Source organism: Oryx dammah, unplaced genomic scaffold, assembly GCF_014754425.2.
Source record: "Oryx dammah isolate SB20612 unplaced genomic scaffold, SCBI_Odam_1.1 HiC_scaffold_4, whole genome shotgun sequence".
NCBI lineage: Eukaryota > Metazoa > Chordata > Mammalia > Artiodactyla > Bovidae > Oryx > Oryx dammah.
In genome coordinates, this window is record NW_024070188.1 from 50,093,529 (window position 1) to 50,113,181 (window position 19,653).

The window sequence follows — 19,653 nt, forward strand, 5'->3', positions numbered from 1 at the left end:
ATAATTAAGGTTAACAAAATGCAAAATAAAACATCAGTCTGAAATAGGAAAGTGAACACTTCTACAATTTTACTGCTGTTAAATTCCATCAGCTTAATTCTATCCAGAGTCACTGATCCTCAATGATCTAAGTAAAACCTAAACAGAGGGCAATCTAATTTAGCAGTGATTTTTAAAAATAAAATCCAAAATATTCCACTTATTTATTTTTTATAACAAGACAAGGTCAGTAAGAGCAAAAGAGAGAGAAAGCAAAAAAAAATTTTTAACTTAAAAAAAAAAAAAAAGATAACCAAATAGAAATGTTAGAACTGTATTTCTTAAGCTTGCTTAATGTATAATCTACAAGATGTTCTTTTTTAGTGATTTTGTATAAGAAATGTTTTAACACTCAAAAGAACCGTCAACATATTTAAGTGTAGGTTTCAGAATCACCCATTTTGGTATTCTATACATAGAATATACAGGTGAAGACACACACAGGCCCATAAAAAATACAGGAAAAGTTTCAACAAGTCAAAGAACTAGAGATTTCTATCTGAAAACAAATTCAGCTGCATGTAATCAGATCTGGCCTGCTTTCATCTGTTCTCTCCTCCCATCTCTTCCTTTAAAATATTATTATATTGTAGATATGCTAATATCTGGCAAACCAAGCAGCATGTTTCTCCTGTTTATTTTAAAAGGCAAAGTTTATTACTGAAATAAAGACTTATTTTCTCACAAAGCTCTGAAGGATTTATAAGAACTGTGGAAAATCTTAAGCTTTAGAAATTTCCTTTGAAAACCAAGGAGTTCAAAAAACAAAAAATGAACCCCAGGGCTTAGAATTCAAGAAAGAACTGGCAAGCTGAATAAAAACACAATTTATGCAACTGCAAATTATTCCAAAATAGAAGGGAAAGGGCTGAAGGAATTCAGTGTAACTGTTAGTAGGGAGCTCTTTCAAAGTTTAGATTTTACAATAATGACATATACAAAAAAAGAAAAAACAGCAGGCTCAGGACCAAGGGTGCATACACCATGACTGTCAGCACCTGGTACTAACCTATGCAAACTGTTATTAAAAAGATGACCCCTAGCTTACCACCTGGACTGCCCTGGTGGCTCAGTGGTAAAGAATCTGCTTGCGATGCAATCTCCTAGAAAAGTAAATGGCAACTCACTATAGTATTCTTGCCAGGGAAATACCATGAACAGAGGCACCTGGAAGGGTATAGTCCATGGGGTCGGAAAAGTGTTGGACACAACACAGCAACTAAACAAGCGTGCCAAATAAGCTGAATATAATCAAACTGGTGGAGGTGGTTTACTTCTTGAGAAGAGTCTCTGCTCCTTGGGTTTGATTATTCATTTTTTATGATGGCAGAGAGAATTGGTGGGTCTGATAATAACCTTTAGATTGAAAAAGATAGAACAACGGAGCAAATGGAAACAGGTGGGAAAATATAATTTTTAAAATGGGACTTGAGGTACATTTGGCAAACTGTAGACTAGAGGAATAAATATATTCCTAAGAGTCTTAAAATTAATACATTAGAAATATGACTGTTAAGAACCAAGAAAGATTCACCAAACATAAATTAGGTTACACTTCTACAAAAATTATCTCAAAATGTATCACAGACCAAAATACATAACGCAAAACTATTAATATGATACATCCAGGAGATAAAGTAAAGCGAAGTTGCTCAGTCGTGTCCGACTCTTTGCAACCCTATGGACTGTAGCCTGCCAGGCTCCTCTGCCCATAGGGGTTTCCAGGCAGGAACACTGGAGTGGGTTGCCATTTCCTTCTCCAGGGTCCAGGCAATAAGAGGAGAAAAATCTATATGATCTTGGGTTTGGTGATTATTTTTAGATAAAACAACAAAAGCACAATCCATGAAAGAAAAAAAATAAGTTGGACTTTTATTAAAATTTAAAACTGCCCTCTGCAAGGCACTGTAAAGAAAAACAAGTCACAGAGTAAATGAAAATATTTGCCAAACTCCTATCTGCTAAAGGACCTGTATCAAACTATAACAACAAAAAGGAACAGCGGATGACCTAGAGATTATCATACTGAGTAAGTCAGAGAAAAACAAATATCATGATATCGCTTATATGTGGAATCTAAAAAAATAGAGTACAAATAAACCTATTTACGAAACTAGAATAGTCACAGATATAGAAGACAAACTTACAGTTACCAAGGGGAAAAGATGGGGAGATAAACTGGGAGATTGGGATATACATATACACTCTACTATACATAAAATAGATAAGTTAAAAAGAACCTACTGTATAGCACAGGGAACTCTACTCAATACTCTGTAATGACCTACATGGGAACAGAAGCTAAAAACGGTGGCTATATGTATATGTATGAATGATTCCCTTTCCTGTACAGCAGAAACTAACACAACATTGTAAATCAACAATACGCCAGTAAAAAATTTAAAAAAAAAAGAAAGAAAAAACCTCAACTAAAAAGCAAAAGATATAAACAGATCCTTCTCCCAAGAAGATATACAGATGGCAAATATTCACGTTGAAAGATGTTCAGTATCATCTGTCTGTACAGAAACACAAATTAAAGCAATGAAATATCATGACACACATATCAGAATGGCTAAAATTCCCAAAATAGATAAAAGCAACTACCAGTGAGAATCTAGAACAGCATGCAGAGTGGTATAGCTTGGCAGCTTCTCACAAAGCAAAATATACTCTTACCACATAATCTAGCAATCTTTCTCCTAGGTATTTACCCAACTGATCTGAAAATTTATCCACAAAAACTTGTATGCAAATATTTATAGCAGTTATACTCATTAATGCCAAAAACTGGTAGAAAACAAGATGTCTTTTAATAGGTGAATGGATAAACAAACTGTGGTGGATATTCAGCAACTTTCTTTTGAATGAGCTAATAAGTCACTCTAATACATAAATAAATGTTGCATGCATATTTTTAAATGAACAAAGGTAGACTGAAAAGTCTATAAATTACTGGATAACTAATATTCATCTGTTCAGGAGAGGGTTGAACAGGTGAAGCCTAATCTTTTTTAGGGCAATGAAACTATCCTGTATGATACTATAATGGAGGACACATGATAATACGCATTGGTCAAAACCCAAACAACTTTACAGCATGAAGAAGGACTCCAAAGGTAGGCAAATTTGAAAATATGATTTAGGAGGTTGCAAAGCCCAGGATAGACGGAAAATATGGCAAAAGATTCTGTCTTATAAATGTAATGAAAGAACTTCACTGAAAAAAGATGGGAGAACGGGCTGCTCACCTAACTTGGGATAAGAGGAGTCAGTACGAATATGGAAAGAGGAACTGTGTACACTGATAAAAGTTGTTTTCCACAGAGTACAGGTTATCAATTCTGAAATCACTATACATACACTAGGAGTAAGTAAGTAGTAATATATGGATGTTTAATATATGGATGGTCTACAGTAAAAGAAGCAAGTCTGAAAATGCTACATGCTGTGTAATTCCAATTATATGACATTCTTTTAAGAGAAGGTCAGAATGATCCAGGTGCTATAGATTAGAGTTGGAGACATCTGTATAAACTCTCACGTTTAGTTTAATACAGATACAACTGGTTACATATACAAACATTTATAAATATGTGTACACACACAGATTAATTATACCTACATATATTTTTTTACTCTGTCTGCTGAGAGTTCCTGGAGGCAATGACACCTCAGTAGCAATGAGCACAACCAGTTACCAGGGCTTGGTTCCTAACACTATTCTCCACTGAAAGGAACTAAGGTTCCTTGGAGAAACAGCTGATTCTAGGATTGGGGTAAGAAATACGCAGAATAAACCTGGAGCATCTTGTAGAAACAGAAAACAAGGACGTATTTAAACAAAAACATAACCCACAACCATGGGGCTATGTCAAAGGGACAGAGAAGTTAACTTGAGTTTCCAGTGGCCAAAGCTGAACAATTTGATAAACAAAATAGTGTTGGATTATCACTAAAGCATAAAGTAAGTATCAGTGAGTCCATACTAATTAAACAGATAGATAAGGAAGAAAAGACAAATCTCGGGATTCCTTGGTGGTACAGTGGTTAAGAATCTGCCTTGAAATGCAAGCAATTCCAGTTCGATCCTTGGTCTGGGAAGATCCCACAATTAAGTGCAGGTGCCACAACTAGTGAGCCCAGGCACTGCAACTCTGAAGCTGGCAAGCCCAGAGCCAGTGGTCTGCAACAAGAGAAGCCACAGGAATGAGAAGCCCACATACCGCAACAAACAGTGGCCCCCACTCACCGTAACTAAAAGAAAGCCTGAGGGTAGTAATGCAGACCCAGAACAGTGCTTGCTTCGGCACCACATATAACGAAGACCTACTACAGCCAAAAAATAAGTAATCTTTAAAAAAGAAAAGACAAATTGACTGTGGAGAACTCCAAACAATCTGTGTAGATACTGCCTCCTCAAGGAGGTAGAGCTTAACCCGCCAACTCTTAAGTGTGGGCTGCATATGGTAACTTCTTTCCAAAGAGTACAGCATGGAAAGGTGGAAAAAGAGCAATTTCACGGTGGAAAGACCTGAAAAACGCACTATCTCAGCCAGGTGACCAAGGTTAATACCAACAGTGAAGAGGTCACGTTGGTTATAGGCAGCTTTGCTATGATAACCACGGCACTGAACCTCAGTGATCTCCCTCCCCTAAACCCATAAAGCCAAGGACTAATCACGTGAGCAACATCAGACAGATTCCAACTGAGCAAAGTTCTACAATACTCTTCAAAGCTGCCACGGTCATCAAAAACGAGGAAAGTCTGAAAATACTATCATAGCCAAGAGGATCCTAAGGAGACATGATGACTAAATGTAATGTGATATCCTGGATGGGATCCTGGAACAAAAGGACAATAGGTGAAAACCAGGGAAATCTGAATAAGGTACAGACTTTAGTTAATAGCAAAGTATTGATATTGGTTTATTAATTGTGACAAATAGATCATACTAATGTACAATACTAATAGTTGGGAAAACTGGTGTGGAGTATTTAGAAAACTGTTCTAAAATAGTTCATTTAAAATATGATTAGGTCAGGGACTTCCCCCGTGGCCCAGTGTTTGAGAATCCACCTTGCAATGCAGAGGACATGGGTTCAGTCTTCTTTGGGGGAACTAAGATACCACATGCCATGGAGCAAGTAAGGCCCTGTACCACAACTACTGAGCCCACGCGCTCTGGAGCCCCTGCGCCACAACTGGAGCCTGTAGCAGCAGTGAAAGACCTCACATGATGCAATGAAGATTTCGTGCACTGCAACCAGACGCAGTCAAATAAACAAAAATATTTTTTAAAACATTAACGCCAGACTAACCTCAACAGTAAACAATCTTACTTAATAAAACTCTAGCCAAACACCTCTTGTGGTCTTTCATCATAGTGTCACTACAGACAAAAAGGAAAGCCATGGACCAGACACAAGGAAACAGGCATATGTGATGAAACAACCATAATCAAAAGGACACTGGCTAAAAGACTAAAAGGAAACAAGAAAGTTTCTATAAGTATCCCAGGGGCTAGGTGTTTGGGTATGACCTTTTTAATGGTCATTATCAAGAACCTGGATGCCAACATACTGTATGCTAATATCTGCTTAAACTTGGAAAGTCAAAACCCTTGAACTAACAAAACCAAGATTTAACATAATATGGACAAGCTGCAGAGGCAGAATGGATTTAACATAGTGAAATTTAAAAAAAGAAAAAAAGGAATACTTTGTATGCCAAAGTACTATGTATAAAAAGGCAAATACTTTGAGTAGCATTTTTTTTTAATTTTTTGGTGATTTTAGTAACCTCACTGAGTTTCAAGAATGATAAGGTCATCCAAAAAGGTAATGTCATCATAAGTCACACTAAGATGAAGAGGATGGAAGTGCCTATGACTTCAGAGCTAGCCAGCGTATTTGGGGTTCACATTAAGTTTCGAGAATTACACATGAACAACAAACAAAATGCACTGAAGTCAGAAATCACGACTGTAGACTAAAAATCACGCCACACCAGGACAGCTTTTAGTCCCCTTAGAGGGATTTGTACTGTTAGGTATGCATGGCCTGATGGGTAGCACTAGATCCAAAAGAGAGCAACTCGAAGCACATAGTTTTTCACAATTTACATATAAATAGATTATCTAATAGCAGCTATAAATGGAGTGAATTACATAGTTTCCATTCTCTATAAGTATTCAAGAAATGGCCATTCATTTTACCAGTGAGTGATGTTTTAGAAGGGAGTTAAAATTGAGTAAAAAATAAATGATGATTCAGTGCCTTTCCAATTCTGAGACGATAACTAAAGAAAGGCACAAGTAACATGTAAGCCTAAAGTTCCTGTGATATTCAAAGGGCATCAACTTGAATTATACTGGTTTAAATATCAGAGTTACATTATTCTAGGATGTTAAAACCTTAAAGGGAAATCAGCATTTTTAATCGACTCCCATACACCCTCAATCCCTAAATCAAAGAACATTTGTTGGTTTTAGCTGGGCTTTGTATGTGTGTTGCCACAACCAACGCTTTGCAATCCCATGAACTACAGACTGCCAGGCTCCTCTGTCCATGGGGATTCTCCAGGCAAGAATACTGGAGTGGGTTGCTGTTCCTTTCTAGGGGCTCTTCCCGAACCAGAATTTAAACCCAGATCTCCTGCACTGCAGGTGGATTCTTCACCACTGAGCCACCTGGCTTTAGCAGTTCTAAAATTAGTCAATAAAAATTAGTTATTTAAAATAAATCAGAATTAAGTCGATTATCCATTATTCAAATACTACATCAAAACTTCAAACGCTTTGCTATAAACAAACTAATGAATATAGCCTATTACAGTGTACCTACTGCTGGCAGAGCTCTAGCTCTTCTTATCAAACCTGCCATAGGCCAGTGTAGGTTAAACCAAGGGCTTGGATATATCATATAAAAAGCTGAAAGTTCCACATGCTGTACAATTGCCCAATTTGAAAATGTAAATAAATTAGTGTATATGTGTAAAATGTTAATTACTTCAACATATAGTTCAAGTCTATGTGATTACCCACAGAGTAACTCCCGTCAAAGAAGTAGTCTAAATTACAGGGCCAAATAAAGATTATAGCTGCACAGTCTCTCAGTCATGTAACATCTCTCTGGTTACTTCACGAGTCATATTAAAATCTGGCTATCTACAGTCTATCTGCTACTGTAGAAACTCCTTTTGCTTTATAGCCCAAATTATTCCAGTAGCTATGCCAGGTGAGGATCATGAAATAAAGTAGCACCAAGATGGGCAAAGACATTTGTTACAGAGACAATGTTAGGCACATTGAAACAAGTAAAGACATTGAGCACATATTCTTTTAAGAATTTTAAATCTCTGCTAAGGTAAAAGTTCTATTTTTCTGCATTAGCACAATGTGTGAGTTTGGCAAAGATGCTCTTCAGAAACTGACAACAGAAAAAAGGAGTTAAATCTTTATTTACGCTAGATGTGATTTTATTTTATTAGGCTGGGTGCAACATGGCATAATATAAAAAGGACAGAGCTGGGGACCTCACTTCGATTCCCAGCTCTACTTCACATCACTGGCCATGTGATACAGAAAAGACAACTAATCTTTCTGAACCTGTATTTTCTCACCTGTAAAACAGGGACAAAAAAAGATCCCACTTTTCCACAGGATCATTGTGAAGATTAAAAGAAACCATGCATATAAAAGCACATTTCAAACTGCAATAACTATACAATGTAATTTGGTATTATTATTAATATATTCTATCCAATATTTCTAAAGCTGAGAAGAGTAAAAAGTAGAATTTAATTATAGAAATAAAAACACAGTGGTGGTAATATACTGGGGATAAAAGATAATACACCAAAGGCAAAAAGCCCCTAAGACTCTCAACCTTTAAATGTTGTTCTTATTATTTTAAATAATGAGGATCTATTTCTCTAAGGTCTAAGAATAATGTAACTAATCTGTGGAAATACACAAAGGGCAGTAATACAAATAAACTTGCAGTGAAAGCCAAGAAACAGATAACACTGCTAAAACTATCCAGAAAGCTGGGGAAATGATAAGAGAGGAGTCAGGTAGGAACAATCAGCTTGATGAGAAGTTTGAAGATTAGCTGAGAAGCCTTTTGGTAAATATCGAAGTACCAGAAGAGTGAACAAATGATGAATTTACTCCTTTCTTCAGAAATTGCTATCACATAGCAAAATGCCTAAGTTTTGCCATCAACCAACATGAAAAGTGACAATAAACAAGGGAAGAAGCTTATTTATTTCTCTAGTTAAATACCTTGGGAAAAGTTAGCGTGAAATCTGAGCACTTTCCTAAATAATCTCAAGAAAATACCAAAGATAATAATACGTGCTCTTCTTCAGTTTTTGAACTCTGAACATTAAGTGTTATACATATTAGTGATTTAGCCATCTATCTAGTAGGATACCTGTCAGTTTAACTGGGATCTTTATTGCCTAAGCTCATATAATAATAACAAAGCAGGATAAAATAGGTCTGAGAAAAAACTGTTTAAGAAAGAGTACTAATCTTAGAGGTAGAAGACTTTAGAGTTACTAGCATTAATTTCTTATCTATTTTGAGAAAAATCATTTCACTACCCTACTTTTGCTTCTCCATCTGTCAAATAAGTTATCAAGTATAAGCTAGATTGCCACCTGTCAGATGTTATAGAGGGAATTCCTCTGATAAAATAATGTTGAGAAAAAAACTTGAGTTTCTCTGTTACCCTAAGGTTACATAATCCTATAAATACATCTTCCCCCAATTAAAAAAAAAGGTGAAGGGCCTCAAGCACCTCATATAAAACTTAAACAAAATGGTCCTTCTTGGAATATTCTGGGATTATATCAAAACAATTTTAAGTACTTATTTTCTCTAGTCTAATGATCCTTTTTTCTTTCTCTCTTCTCTCTAGAAAATTTACCTTTATCCTTATCCAATGGTTCCTGGGAAAGAATAGTGCACAGTACCGGGTTTTTCCACACCCCAGTCTCTTGAGCTAGAGTAGCTAAAAAATGCAATTCACAGCTGCCATTCTCCATCAGCTTTTCATGAGCTACCTATAAATATTAAATAAACATCCAAAGAATTACAACAGATTTTCAAAAGCAAGCTTATCAGCCTTTAAATATAATACTAAACTTTTGAAAAATAAGACTTTAATCTTAAAATTTTCATGTCACATTACAAAGTGCTGCATCCTTCTGGTTTTTAAGATGAATCTCAAGAATAAGAATTATACTAATTATAAATTTTAAATAAATAAAATATATTTCTAGAAGTAAGTTCATATTATTTTTCCCCCAAGATCTAAACCAACAGCAAAGTTATTTCTTGAGGAAGCTATCAGAATATCCATACCATGAAAGACCTTATACATTTTATATCCTCTGTTAGTAAAAAAAATTTTCCAAAAAACTTCTACCTTTAACAGATGACAAATTTACATCAAAGCCTAAATGACAACTTATATACACGTATTTCAATAAAAGGGACTTATGAAAACAACTAAATGTATGACTTTTCATACATCTGTAAGACTGCATAGTCTTAGCAATATCCTATTGAAGCTGACACTGAGCCTTGCTTACTCGTTTCCAAGTGTTCGTGCAACTGGCATATTTTTCAGGCCACAAAAGACCAACAATTTTAATTCAGAAAATGTTTACTGAGAATTTCTGTGGGCAAAGTACCAGGGAAGAGAGCAACTAGTCCCTGCGTTTCTGGGGCTTATCCTCTAGGAGGGTAGAGAAATGTTGAGTTAAAACACAGGCAAAATAAAATAAATGTAGTTAAACCAGTATAAAATAAGAAGCTCTGAAATGAAAGCAAAGTGTCATGGAAACTCTTAAAGCTCATGCTGTATTTGTATTAAAAATTTATTCCTCAAAACCATAAAAATCTCACTGAAACAAGTTCAAGTGCCTTAAGATTTTTTTTTTGAGCAACTGCTGAGAGCTACCATACTGGGATTTAGTTATTTCCTTCTCATTAATCCACATGAAAAAGTATCAAGTAGTGGCTATTGTTTCAAAAAGGAAAGTTTCAAAGTTTACCTTATGCTGACAAACAAAATTAGTATGAGGAATTCAGTATAGTATTTCCATATAAACTATCTACTTAATTAATTCTGTGGTAGAGTATATGTGAGTACCAAACTACGAAAATAGTTCTGAAACAATCATTTACCTAAAAATAACCACTTGCTGGGGGAAAAAACCTGAGACATAAGTTATTGATATGCTGAAGTAGAAATTGCATGATCAAAAAGTTAGTTGCAAGGTGACAAACAGGACAAGACACTTTCAACAGTTATTAAGTATCTACTATATGTAGAATAAGACACTTTCAACGGTTATTAAGTATCTATATGTGTAAAATACTATGTGAAATCCTATGGTAAAAGACATGAATCCTATCTTCAAGAATTTTGTACTAGACATAGATTTTAATGTTTAATATTAAAATAGAAAAGTTGACTTTTCTGCCTAACTATAGTTTATTTCACATGCTTCTAAAATCTGAGACTAATCTACTTTTATATTTCTTCTATGGAAAAACATAAGGCCAAAAGGTATTTTAAGAACTCTGGCTAGAGAAATTGAGAGACAACTATACTTTGTGAGATCAGCTGGCAGGAACATTCTTTTAAACTAACCAATTAATCAAAATTTACTTGAAGCTATAATATATCCAGCACAATCTCGTGCTTAAGCAAAATTTAATATTCTTGAAATACTCCAAAACAACTAAGTGCTAAACTATGTAGTACTTTTAAAAGTAGAATAACAGCACTAAGTAAAAGAGATAAAGCATGTGTTTTCAGATACAGGAGAAAAAGTATGGGCTATGGAATAAAGAATCTTGGTTCAAATTACTACTCTGACATTAGCTGTATATATGGGCCAATAAGTACTGTAGAATTGAGCCTCAGTTTCCTCACCTTTAAAATTGGAGAAATATACCTACCCCCACAAAGTTTTCATAAGGATTAAATGAGGTATGTTAAATTCTTATAAAGCACACCACAATTTTCAGCAATTAAACTGTTTCTAAACACAAATGAGGGCATTTTCTTTTGTGTTCTTTTACTGCTGTGGCAAAGTTCTAATTATTTGATCTTAAAGAACTGTGCAATATTCAATCAATCTACTTAAATGTATATATTCATTTAATAAACATCTTGAGTACTGACTATGTGCAAGTCACCACTGTTAATAAGAACAGCAATTAATGTTTGTCATCACTTAAATCTTTTAAATTTTAACTAAATAATTTATTCAGAATAAAGAAAATCACCATAAAATATACCTATGTTAAATCTAGTAGGTAAATATTCTCACCTGCACCAGTGTCTGAAATTGCTCCCACTGCTTATCAGATAATTCAACCGGCAGACAGAGCAAAAGTTCAATACAGCTTCTAAAAAACAAGAAGTTGTAAGGATACAAATAATTATTAAAATTTAAAGTAAAGTAAGATAAATAATTCTAATATTATCAGTAGACTCTCCAAAACGAATCTATTTAAAATTAAACTATCATAAGACCTGAGATGCAGAGTTAAAACAAAAAGCTTAATCTTTTTATTTACTCAAAAGTTTACTCACAATGCCAAGCGTTCCAGAACCAAAGCTACATTTTCACATTCAGAGGTAAGATAAGGTCGGGCTTTAACGTAACTTTGGATAGCCACTGTGTATACCTCCAATAAAGGTAAAGGATCTTCTGAAGTTTTCCATTTCTCTGCATATTCAAGGAGTGTCTGTTTGGAAGGAATAATAAAAAGTATTCAATGTAAATCAAAATACAGATTGACAAATCAACTGTTTTTCTTTCCTCCCTAGGAAATTTTGAAAAACAACTTTATTTTATAAAAACAGAAAGCAGTTTATACTGATTAAAATATTAAAAGTAATAAAGCCATAATCCAGCAGCTCTTTGTAGGAGAAAATAATAGTGTTAATTCATCCCAAAATAGCATCATTTCATGAAGTCTGGTTTTAAATAGTGTAAGCATTCTTTTCTATCTTTCTGAGTCAAAATGTCATCTTTCACCCCCAAATTTCAGAGATTTAAGTTATTTTAAAAAGAAGATGTGTGGGCAAGTTATATTTGAGCAGAGATGCAGTGAAGAATTTCAAATATTTATGTTTTCTATTTTTCATGCAAGGAACATAAAACTCAACATCTAACAATAAATGAATCACATTATGGCCAGAAAAGACACAAAGTATTTTCAGTTATAAAAAGTAATATTATTTGCATATATTTTATGACAAGTTTTATCATTAAAAAATCAATCTAAAGATATTCAACATACATAGAATCATTATTAAAGACTTAAAGAATGACTATAAGTTCAAGAAATTTTTATAATAAAGTGCTTATTTTTTAAAATAAAGAACACTTTTCATTCCTTAATGAAGTCAAGTTCAAATATTTCACCTCATCAAAATTATTAAAAGGAAAATCAAAATGCTGTTTATCCTACAGAAGTAAGAAATGGAAGAAACTGGCAGCAGTAATTAGACACACACTTGTTCTACAACTATTAAAATAGTTAACTTACTAAAAACTATCTAAAAGGTTCTACAATTAGGCTAAATGAAGTAGAACTCTAATTAAATGTTTTTCTAATATAGAAGATGCCACAATTAGTCTTTCTCACACTTCAAGGTTTAAGACTCATCAACACATGGCAAATTTAGGTGCTATTTCCTAGAAAAAAGGGCATCTTGAAGGAATACTCCATGAGGTCTTGCTTGTATCCTCTGGCATACAGAGGAAGGTTTTTAAAAATGTGCAAGGAGGAAAGTAGGAAGGACAGAATTATATTTTACTATCAAACACTCAAAAGAAAACACTTATTACCCTGTCCTCTCTACAACCCTATAACTACTAGAAGTAGTAAGCCATCAGAGAGAATGAGGAAGAATAGAAAAGGTAATCTGGTGAACTGAAGAGCAACATATATTCCTAAAGCCAGACCCGCTCCAAGTTGGACAGAAGTACAAATTACCTGAAGGCCTAGTACTTGGAACTGGCACGTGAAACAAGAGCAGTCTTGTGGGATTCAGCCTTTTACCTGTGGAGTATGACCTAACTGACCTGAATTGTAGGACACCTATTTGATGTTAAGAGAGTTTGAGAAGTGGTACTGGAAAAAATACCATGTTGTTTATAGAGTTGTCAGAACAAATCTCTCTCAATAGGACTTGGAAAAATCAAAACAAAACCTACCAATTGAATGGAAAAATCTGCATTGTGGAATTGTCTTCTGATTATTCCTCTACTTCTGGGAAGAAAACTCAGCAGATGTTCTGTGTCTAAAAAACGTTAGATGTGCAAATGTTTTCATGGTTGGTTTTAGTGTTTTCCTTGGTTATGGAGGAGACATAAGAGACACCGGTTCAATCCCTGGGTCAGAAAGATCCCTTGGAGAAGGGAATGGCTACCCACTCCAGGATTCTTGCCTGGGAAATACCATGGACAGAGGAGCCTGCTAGGCTACAGTCTCCAGGGTCACAAAGAGTCAGACACAACTGAGTGTCTAACACTTTATTTTGGTTATTTTATGATAGGATGATATGATGCAGGATGACTTCACTCACTCCTTCAAGGTTTTTGAAATTAACACCAACCATGAACAGTATGAAAAGGCAAAAAGATAGGACACTGGAAAGATGAACTTCCCAAGTCGGTAGGTGCCCAATATGCTACTGGACATCAGTGGAGAAATAACTCTAGAAAGAATGAAGAGATGGAGCCAAAGCAAAAACAACATCCAGTTGTGGATGTGACTGGTGATGGAAATAAAGTCTGATGCTATAAAAAGCAATACTGCATAGGAACCTGGAATGGTAGGTCCATGAATCAAGGCAAACTGGAAGTGGTCAAACAGGAGATGCCAAGAGTGAACATCAACATTTTAGGAATCGGCGAACTAAAATGGACTGGAATGTGTGAATTTAACTCAGATGACTATTATATCTACTACTGTGGGCAAGAATACCTTAGAAGAAATGGAGTAGCGATCACAGTCAACAGAAGAGTCTGAAATGCAGAATGTTCAATATCGCAGTAATTCAAGTCTATGCCCTGACCAGTAATGCTGAAGTCGAACAGTTCTATTAAGACCTACAAGACCTTCTAGAACTAACACCCCCAAAATATGTCCTTTTCATTACAGGGGACTGGAATGCAAAAGTAGGAAGTCAAGAGATACCTGGAGTAACAGGCAAATTTGGCCTTGGGAGTACAAAACTAAGCAGGGTAAAGGCTAACAGAGTTTTGCCAAGAGAACGCACGGGTCATAGCAAACACTCTCTTCCAACAACACAACACGTGGACATCACCAGGTGGTCAATAATGAAATCACACTGTATATTATTTGCAGCCAAAGATGGAGAAGCTGTCTCTAGTCAGTAAAAACAAGACGGGGCGCTGACAGTGGCTCACATCATGAACTTCTCATTGCAAAATTCATACTTAAATTGAAGAAAATAGGGAAAACCACTAAGACCATTCACATATGACCTAAATCAAATACCTTATGATTATACAGTGGAAGTAAACAGAGAGTCTGTGGAAAATTCTTAAAGAGATGGGAATACCAGACTACCTGACCTGCCTCTTGAGAAACCTGTATGCAGGTCAAGAAGCAACAGTTAGAACTGGATGTGGAACAACAGACTGGTTCCAAATAGGAAAAGGAGTACGTCAAGGCTGTACACTGTCACCCTGCTTATTCAGAGTACATCATGAGAAATGCTGGGCTGGGTGAAGCACAGGCCGGAATCAAGACTGCCAGGAGAAATATCAATAACCTCAGATATGCAGATGACACCACCCTTATGGCAGAAAGTGAAGAGGAACTAAAGAGCCTCTTGAAAGAGGAGAGTGAAAAAGTTGGTTTAAAATTCAACATTCAGAAAATGAAGATCATGACATCCGGTCCCATCACTTCATGGCAAATAGATGGGGAAACAATGGAAACAGTGACAGATTTTATTTTTTGAGGCTCCAAAATCATTGCACATGGTGACTGCAGCCATGAAATTAAAGGATGCTTGCTCCTTGGAAGAAAAGTTATGACCAACCTAGACAGTATAATAAAAAGCAGAGACATCACTTTGCCAAAAAAGGTGCATCTAGTCAAAGCTATGGTTTTCCCGGTAGTCATGTATGGATGTGAGAGTTGGACTATAGAGAAAGCTGACTGCTGAAAAATTGATGCTTTTGAACTCTGGTGTTGGAGAAGACTCTTGAGAGTCCCTTGGACTGCAAGGAGATCCAACCAGTCCATCCTAAAGGAAATCAACCCTGAATATTAATTGGAAGGACAGATTCATTGGAAGACTGAGGCTGAAACTCCAATACTTTGGCCACCTGATGCGAAGAACTGACTCACTGGAAAAGTCCCTGATGCTGGGAAAGATTGAAGGCGGGAGGAGAAGCGGGATGAGAAAGGATGAGATGGCTGGATGGCATCACCGACTCAATGGACATGAGTTTGAATAAACTCCGAGAGTTGGTGATGGACAGGGAGGCTGGGAATGCTGCAGTCTATGGGGCTGCAAAGAGTCGGACACGACTGAGTGGCTGAACTGAACTGATGCATATAATTCTTACTTCACCTAGCACCTGTCTCTCTACTGAAGATCATTAAATATTATTTTGTTTTTTCTGGAAAAAGAAGTTTAGATGTCTAGGGAATTTCATGCCTGGCAAATGTTAATATGGGTTTGATCAAACACTTAGGTTTCCCCTATTAGTTCTCTTGCAGTAATAAATCAATCTTGTAATAGTTTTAACTTTTCCTGGGAAAGAAAATAATGTACCGAGTTCCCAAAAATTTTGAAATTGTAAGATAATGATAAATTATCTTCCTTTTCTTGTCTCCCAATCAATCCCCTTCCAAAAAAAAAAAAACCCTTAAAAAACTACATATATCTGCATGTGTGTATATATATCTACATTTTGCCCAGGCTCTACATTTCTTGATATATCTGGCTTTGCACAGGATATTTAATGTATTACCTTTTTTCCTTTACATAAGTGAATTCTCCTGTCCTGAGGTGAAAAATTTCTTAACTTTAGTTATAACTAAAGATGAGTTATTTTAGGTATAATAGGGTCTGAAATGATGAGAAAAATAACTGACAAGTCACAGAATGTTAGAACCATAAAGCACCTTAAAACTTATATATTTTCACTTCATTTATAGATGAAGAAAGAGGAAGAGAAAGCAGAGCCTGGTGAAAAGCAAAGCTCTTAGGTGGCTGCTTAATGGTCTGGGACTAAATGTATTAATAACTGGGGAAAGGGTAGAAGAAAAGGATCACAGCAGATGATGAGATGGTATGGAAAAGAAAACTAATGACATGCTCATACTGATGATTTACAGGGGAATAAGTTTCAAAGTTGGGTTAAAAAACAAATATCTATTTTTACAAAGCTATGAGTTTGATATTCAAACTGGTTAGTGTACAGATAGTAGACCTTCCCTTGTTTCCCAAGACACTAAAATTAGTAGAACCACTGTGGAACTGGAAGCATTCCCAACATGACTGGCTAATAAATTACGCTTTCTTCAACTAAAAAAGTTATTTATATCTACTGCCTTAATCTATACAAAACCTTCCATTTCAGGCAGGAATTCCAGAATAATCATATTCTTTACACATAATCAGAACAGATCGTAAAGATCACTTAATTTTGTTTTATGAAGTTGAGTGACCTGCAATTTGAATATTAACTGAATCAGTAATTAGCAAAGCCAGGTAGCCTCACTCTCTATGAAACATTCTGTCCACTCACATACTGTTGGTGGCAATGTCACAGAACTATAAATCTGTAGATTACTTTATTATTTCAATTATTCCTCCTAACTTCATGAGGTTATGGACTATTTATCCAATTCGCCAGCCATATTTCAGGTGAAAGTAAAAAAATCCAACTCAAAGCAGCAGAATCAGTAAGAAAAGTTTCCCACATAATAAGAAATTAAGAGGAAGGACAGGTTGTGAGACTGGTTAGTGTAGCAGCTCAACAATGTCTCCAAGGACCCATCATCTCTGCCTTCATTCTGCCATCCTCAGGTGGTACTCCCACCCAACCCCCAGGTCTCAGCAATAACCAGAAGATGAGACCACCACTTCATGTTCATCTTTTTAAGGAACAAAGAAACCTTTTCCAGAAACCACAAGTCCAATTCTATCAGTAAAATTTTCCTCAGGTCTCAATGACCAGGATTTCATCACATGCCTATGCCAAAAATCACACAGCCATTGAGAGAAAATGGATACAATGTATATGTACGACTGAGTCCCTTTGCTGTCCACCTGAAACTATCACAACGTTGTTAATCTGCTATACTCCGAAACAAAATAAAAAGTTAAAAAAAAATCACACAGTATAAAGGAACTCCATGGTTGACTTTTAAACCAATCAAACGGCACTCTCCAAGGTTCCTATTTTAAAATAAAAACGTGAGCAAAATCAGGGTTCTATTAGAAGTGAATAGAAATAAATAAGTCCTAAGATCACAGAACTAGACATAGAGAGGAGATTCAGACCTTAGTAGTCTGACTTCAGAGCCCAAATTCTCAAATACTATGCTCTACATTTCTAGAAAAATAAAGCGCTGATTCAGAGCCAAAGTAACAAATCTGAAGACTTGTCACACAAAACAAGAGTTTTAGTCTTATTCTTTCTGGTCTCACAGGATAAACCAAGACCACTAGCTTAAAGTTTTAAGATAAATCTCTGCTTCCTATCAGACTGACCATGCATCAGAGTTAACCAAAAATCGAGCAGGTTGGCCTCCTGGGACAGGTGGATCTATCACTGAAGTTACCCAAGCAGGAGCAAAATGGCTCTGAGTTTAGAATGCAATAAATAAAGGAGTCATACTTAGGAGACACATTCCATCATGCCAAAAGAGACTATACTAGAGGGGATGAGGGGGAAGTCCCTAAACTGGTGATTTACAGAGGTTTTGACTGATGGGCATATTATTTAAAAATTATTTTAGTTTCTAACATTTAGAAATCATAAGTTTACAGAAAATCTGGATTTCTAACTTTTTTTAATTTGGAAAATTTGGAATCCTTGGGTTCATATTCCAGCACTGCAACAACTGGTTGAAGCTGAGGCACTAGTTCTCAGGTTGCTGGAATCCTCACCTAGCTGTCTCCCTCTTGAAGGGACCTACTGGATTCCCACAAGTTAACTGTTGTCATCACCCCAATTCTATAGTGTGTATTAGGCAGCAAGCCTGGGATCTCAGACAGAAATACAAGCCAAAGAAAGGTTAAAGGGTCATATTCCAGCAGGATCTCTAAAACAGTGTTTCTCAACCTCTTTTTCATTCTCATCTGCTCCAATGGAGACGTTTTTCCCTAACTCGCCCCCACCCCCAATGAAACTATAATACCACAAATGTACTATATATCTGTTTATGGACCACAAACTATTATCATATCTAAAATTCTTTTTACTCCCTGAGAACCAATTTTGTTCCCTAGGGAACAAAAATGCACATTTAATATTCTGTCCAAGCTGATTTATTATCTAAATCAGCAGAGACTGGAATATCTATAGGGATAAAGACAGTATAGACTGTAACTTCCAGAAGCTTCATTTAGTTCCTCTCATGATTATTAGGAGAAAAAACAAAAGAACAAATCCACAGGAGTGCTCAATCTAATAAGCATGAGGGTTAAATTACACTGTTGTGCTATGTAAAGATAAAACTGGAGTGTTGGATATGTTTATATTGTTACATGCATGGTCCAATTTCAGTTTACATCTATGACTCTCTAGAGTACCTGTCTTCAAAATTTTGACCTCATAACCCTTTACTTTCTTAAAAATTACTGAGAAATCCAAAGTGTTTGTTTATGAAGGCTGTAACTACTGATTTTCACCACGTGAGAATTAGAAATGAAAACTGAGATGTTTAATTATATACTTATAAACAGATTTAAAATAACAAGAAACTCATCCTATATTACTATCAACACAGTATTTTTAATGAAAAAAATTTTTTAAAAAATTATAAGAGTGGACTTTTTTACATTTTTCAAATCTCTTCAATATTTGACTTAATAGAAAAGAGGAGGATTCTCGTATCTATCTCTGCATTCAATCTGCTGCAATATCACACATCATGTAACCTCCAGAAAACTCCACTGGACAGAAGTGAAAGAAATAACAGGGTTTTCAATTTTTTGTACCCACTAAGCATGAGTGTGGGTGATACTCTTTCAGAATTTCAAACTTGCTAAATGTTACTTTAAGGTTTTGTGTGAAAATGGTGGATCTAGACACATACAATTTGTATTTTGCTCCCTTCAAACCTCACTAAACCAAGAGTAATTTTTTTAAGTGACATAAACTTACAAGGACTAAGAAAACAGGAGTAGGGGAAAGATAGCCAAAATTTTAAACACTGGAAAGCATATGGAAGATTGGCACTCTGAGAAAAATGACTCCTAAGTAGGGCTTAGGTAAAGACCTAATTCTTCGAAATCACCAAAGGGCTCAAGAACCAGAGCATTTGGTGCCTCTGGCAATGAGGCAAAGGTAAGACTGAG

At 35.6% G+C, this 19,653-nt stretch overlaps 1 protein-coding gene across 1 annotated transcript in view; it reads right to left on the reverse strand.

Annotated features, from left to right (window-relative positions):
- ZNF292 (zinc finger protein 292) overlaps nucleotides 1–19,653 on the reverse strand; it is a 93,184-nt gene that overhangs the window by 28,760 nt on the left and 44,771 nt on the right. The window contains exons 2-4 of the mRNA XM_040238836.1: nucleotides 11,662–11,816; nucleotides 11,396–11,474; nucleotides 8,977–9,112 (exon numbers count right to left, since the gene is read on the reverse strand). Of these exons, the coding sequence (XP_040094770.1) occupies nucleotides 8,977–9,112; nucleotides 11,396–11,474; nucleotides 11,662–11,816 (370 nt within the window). The remainder of the gene's footprint in view (nucleotides 1–8,976; nucleotides 9,113–11,395; nucleotides 11,475–11,661; nucleotides 11,817–19,653) is intronic.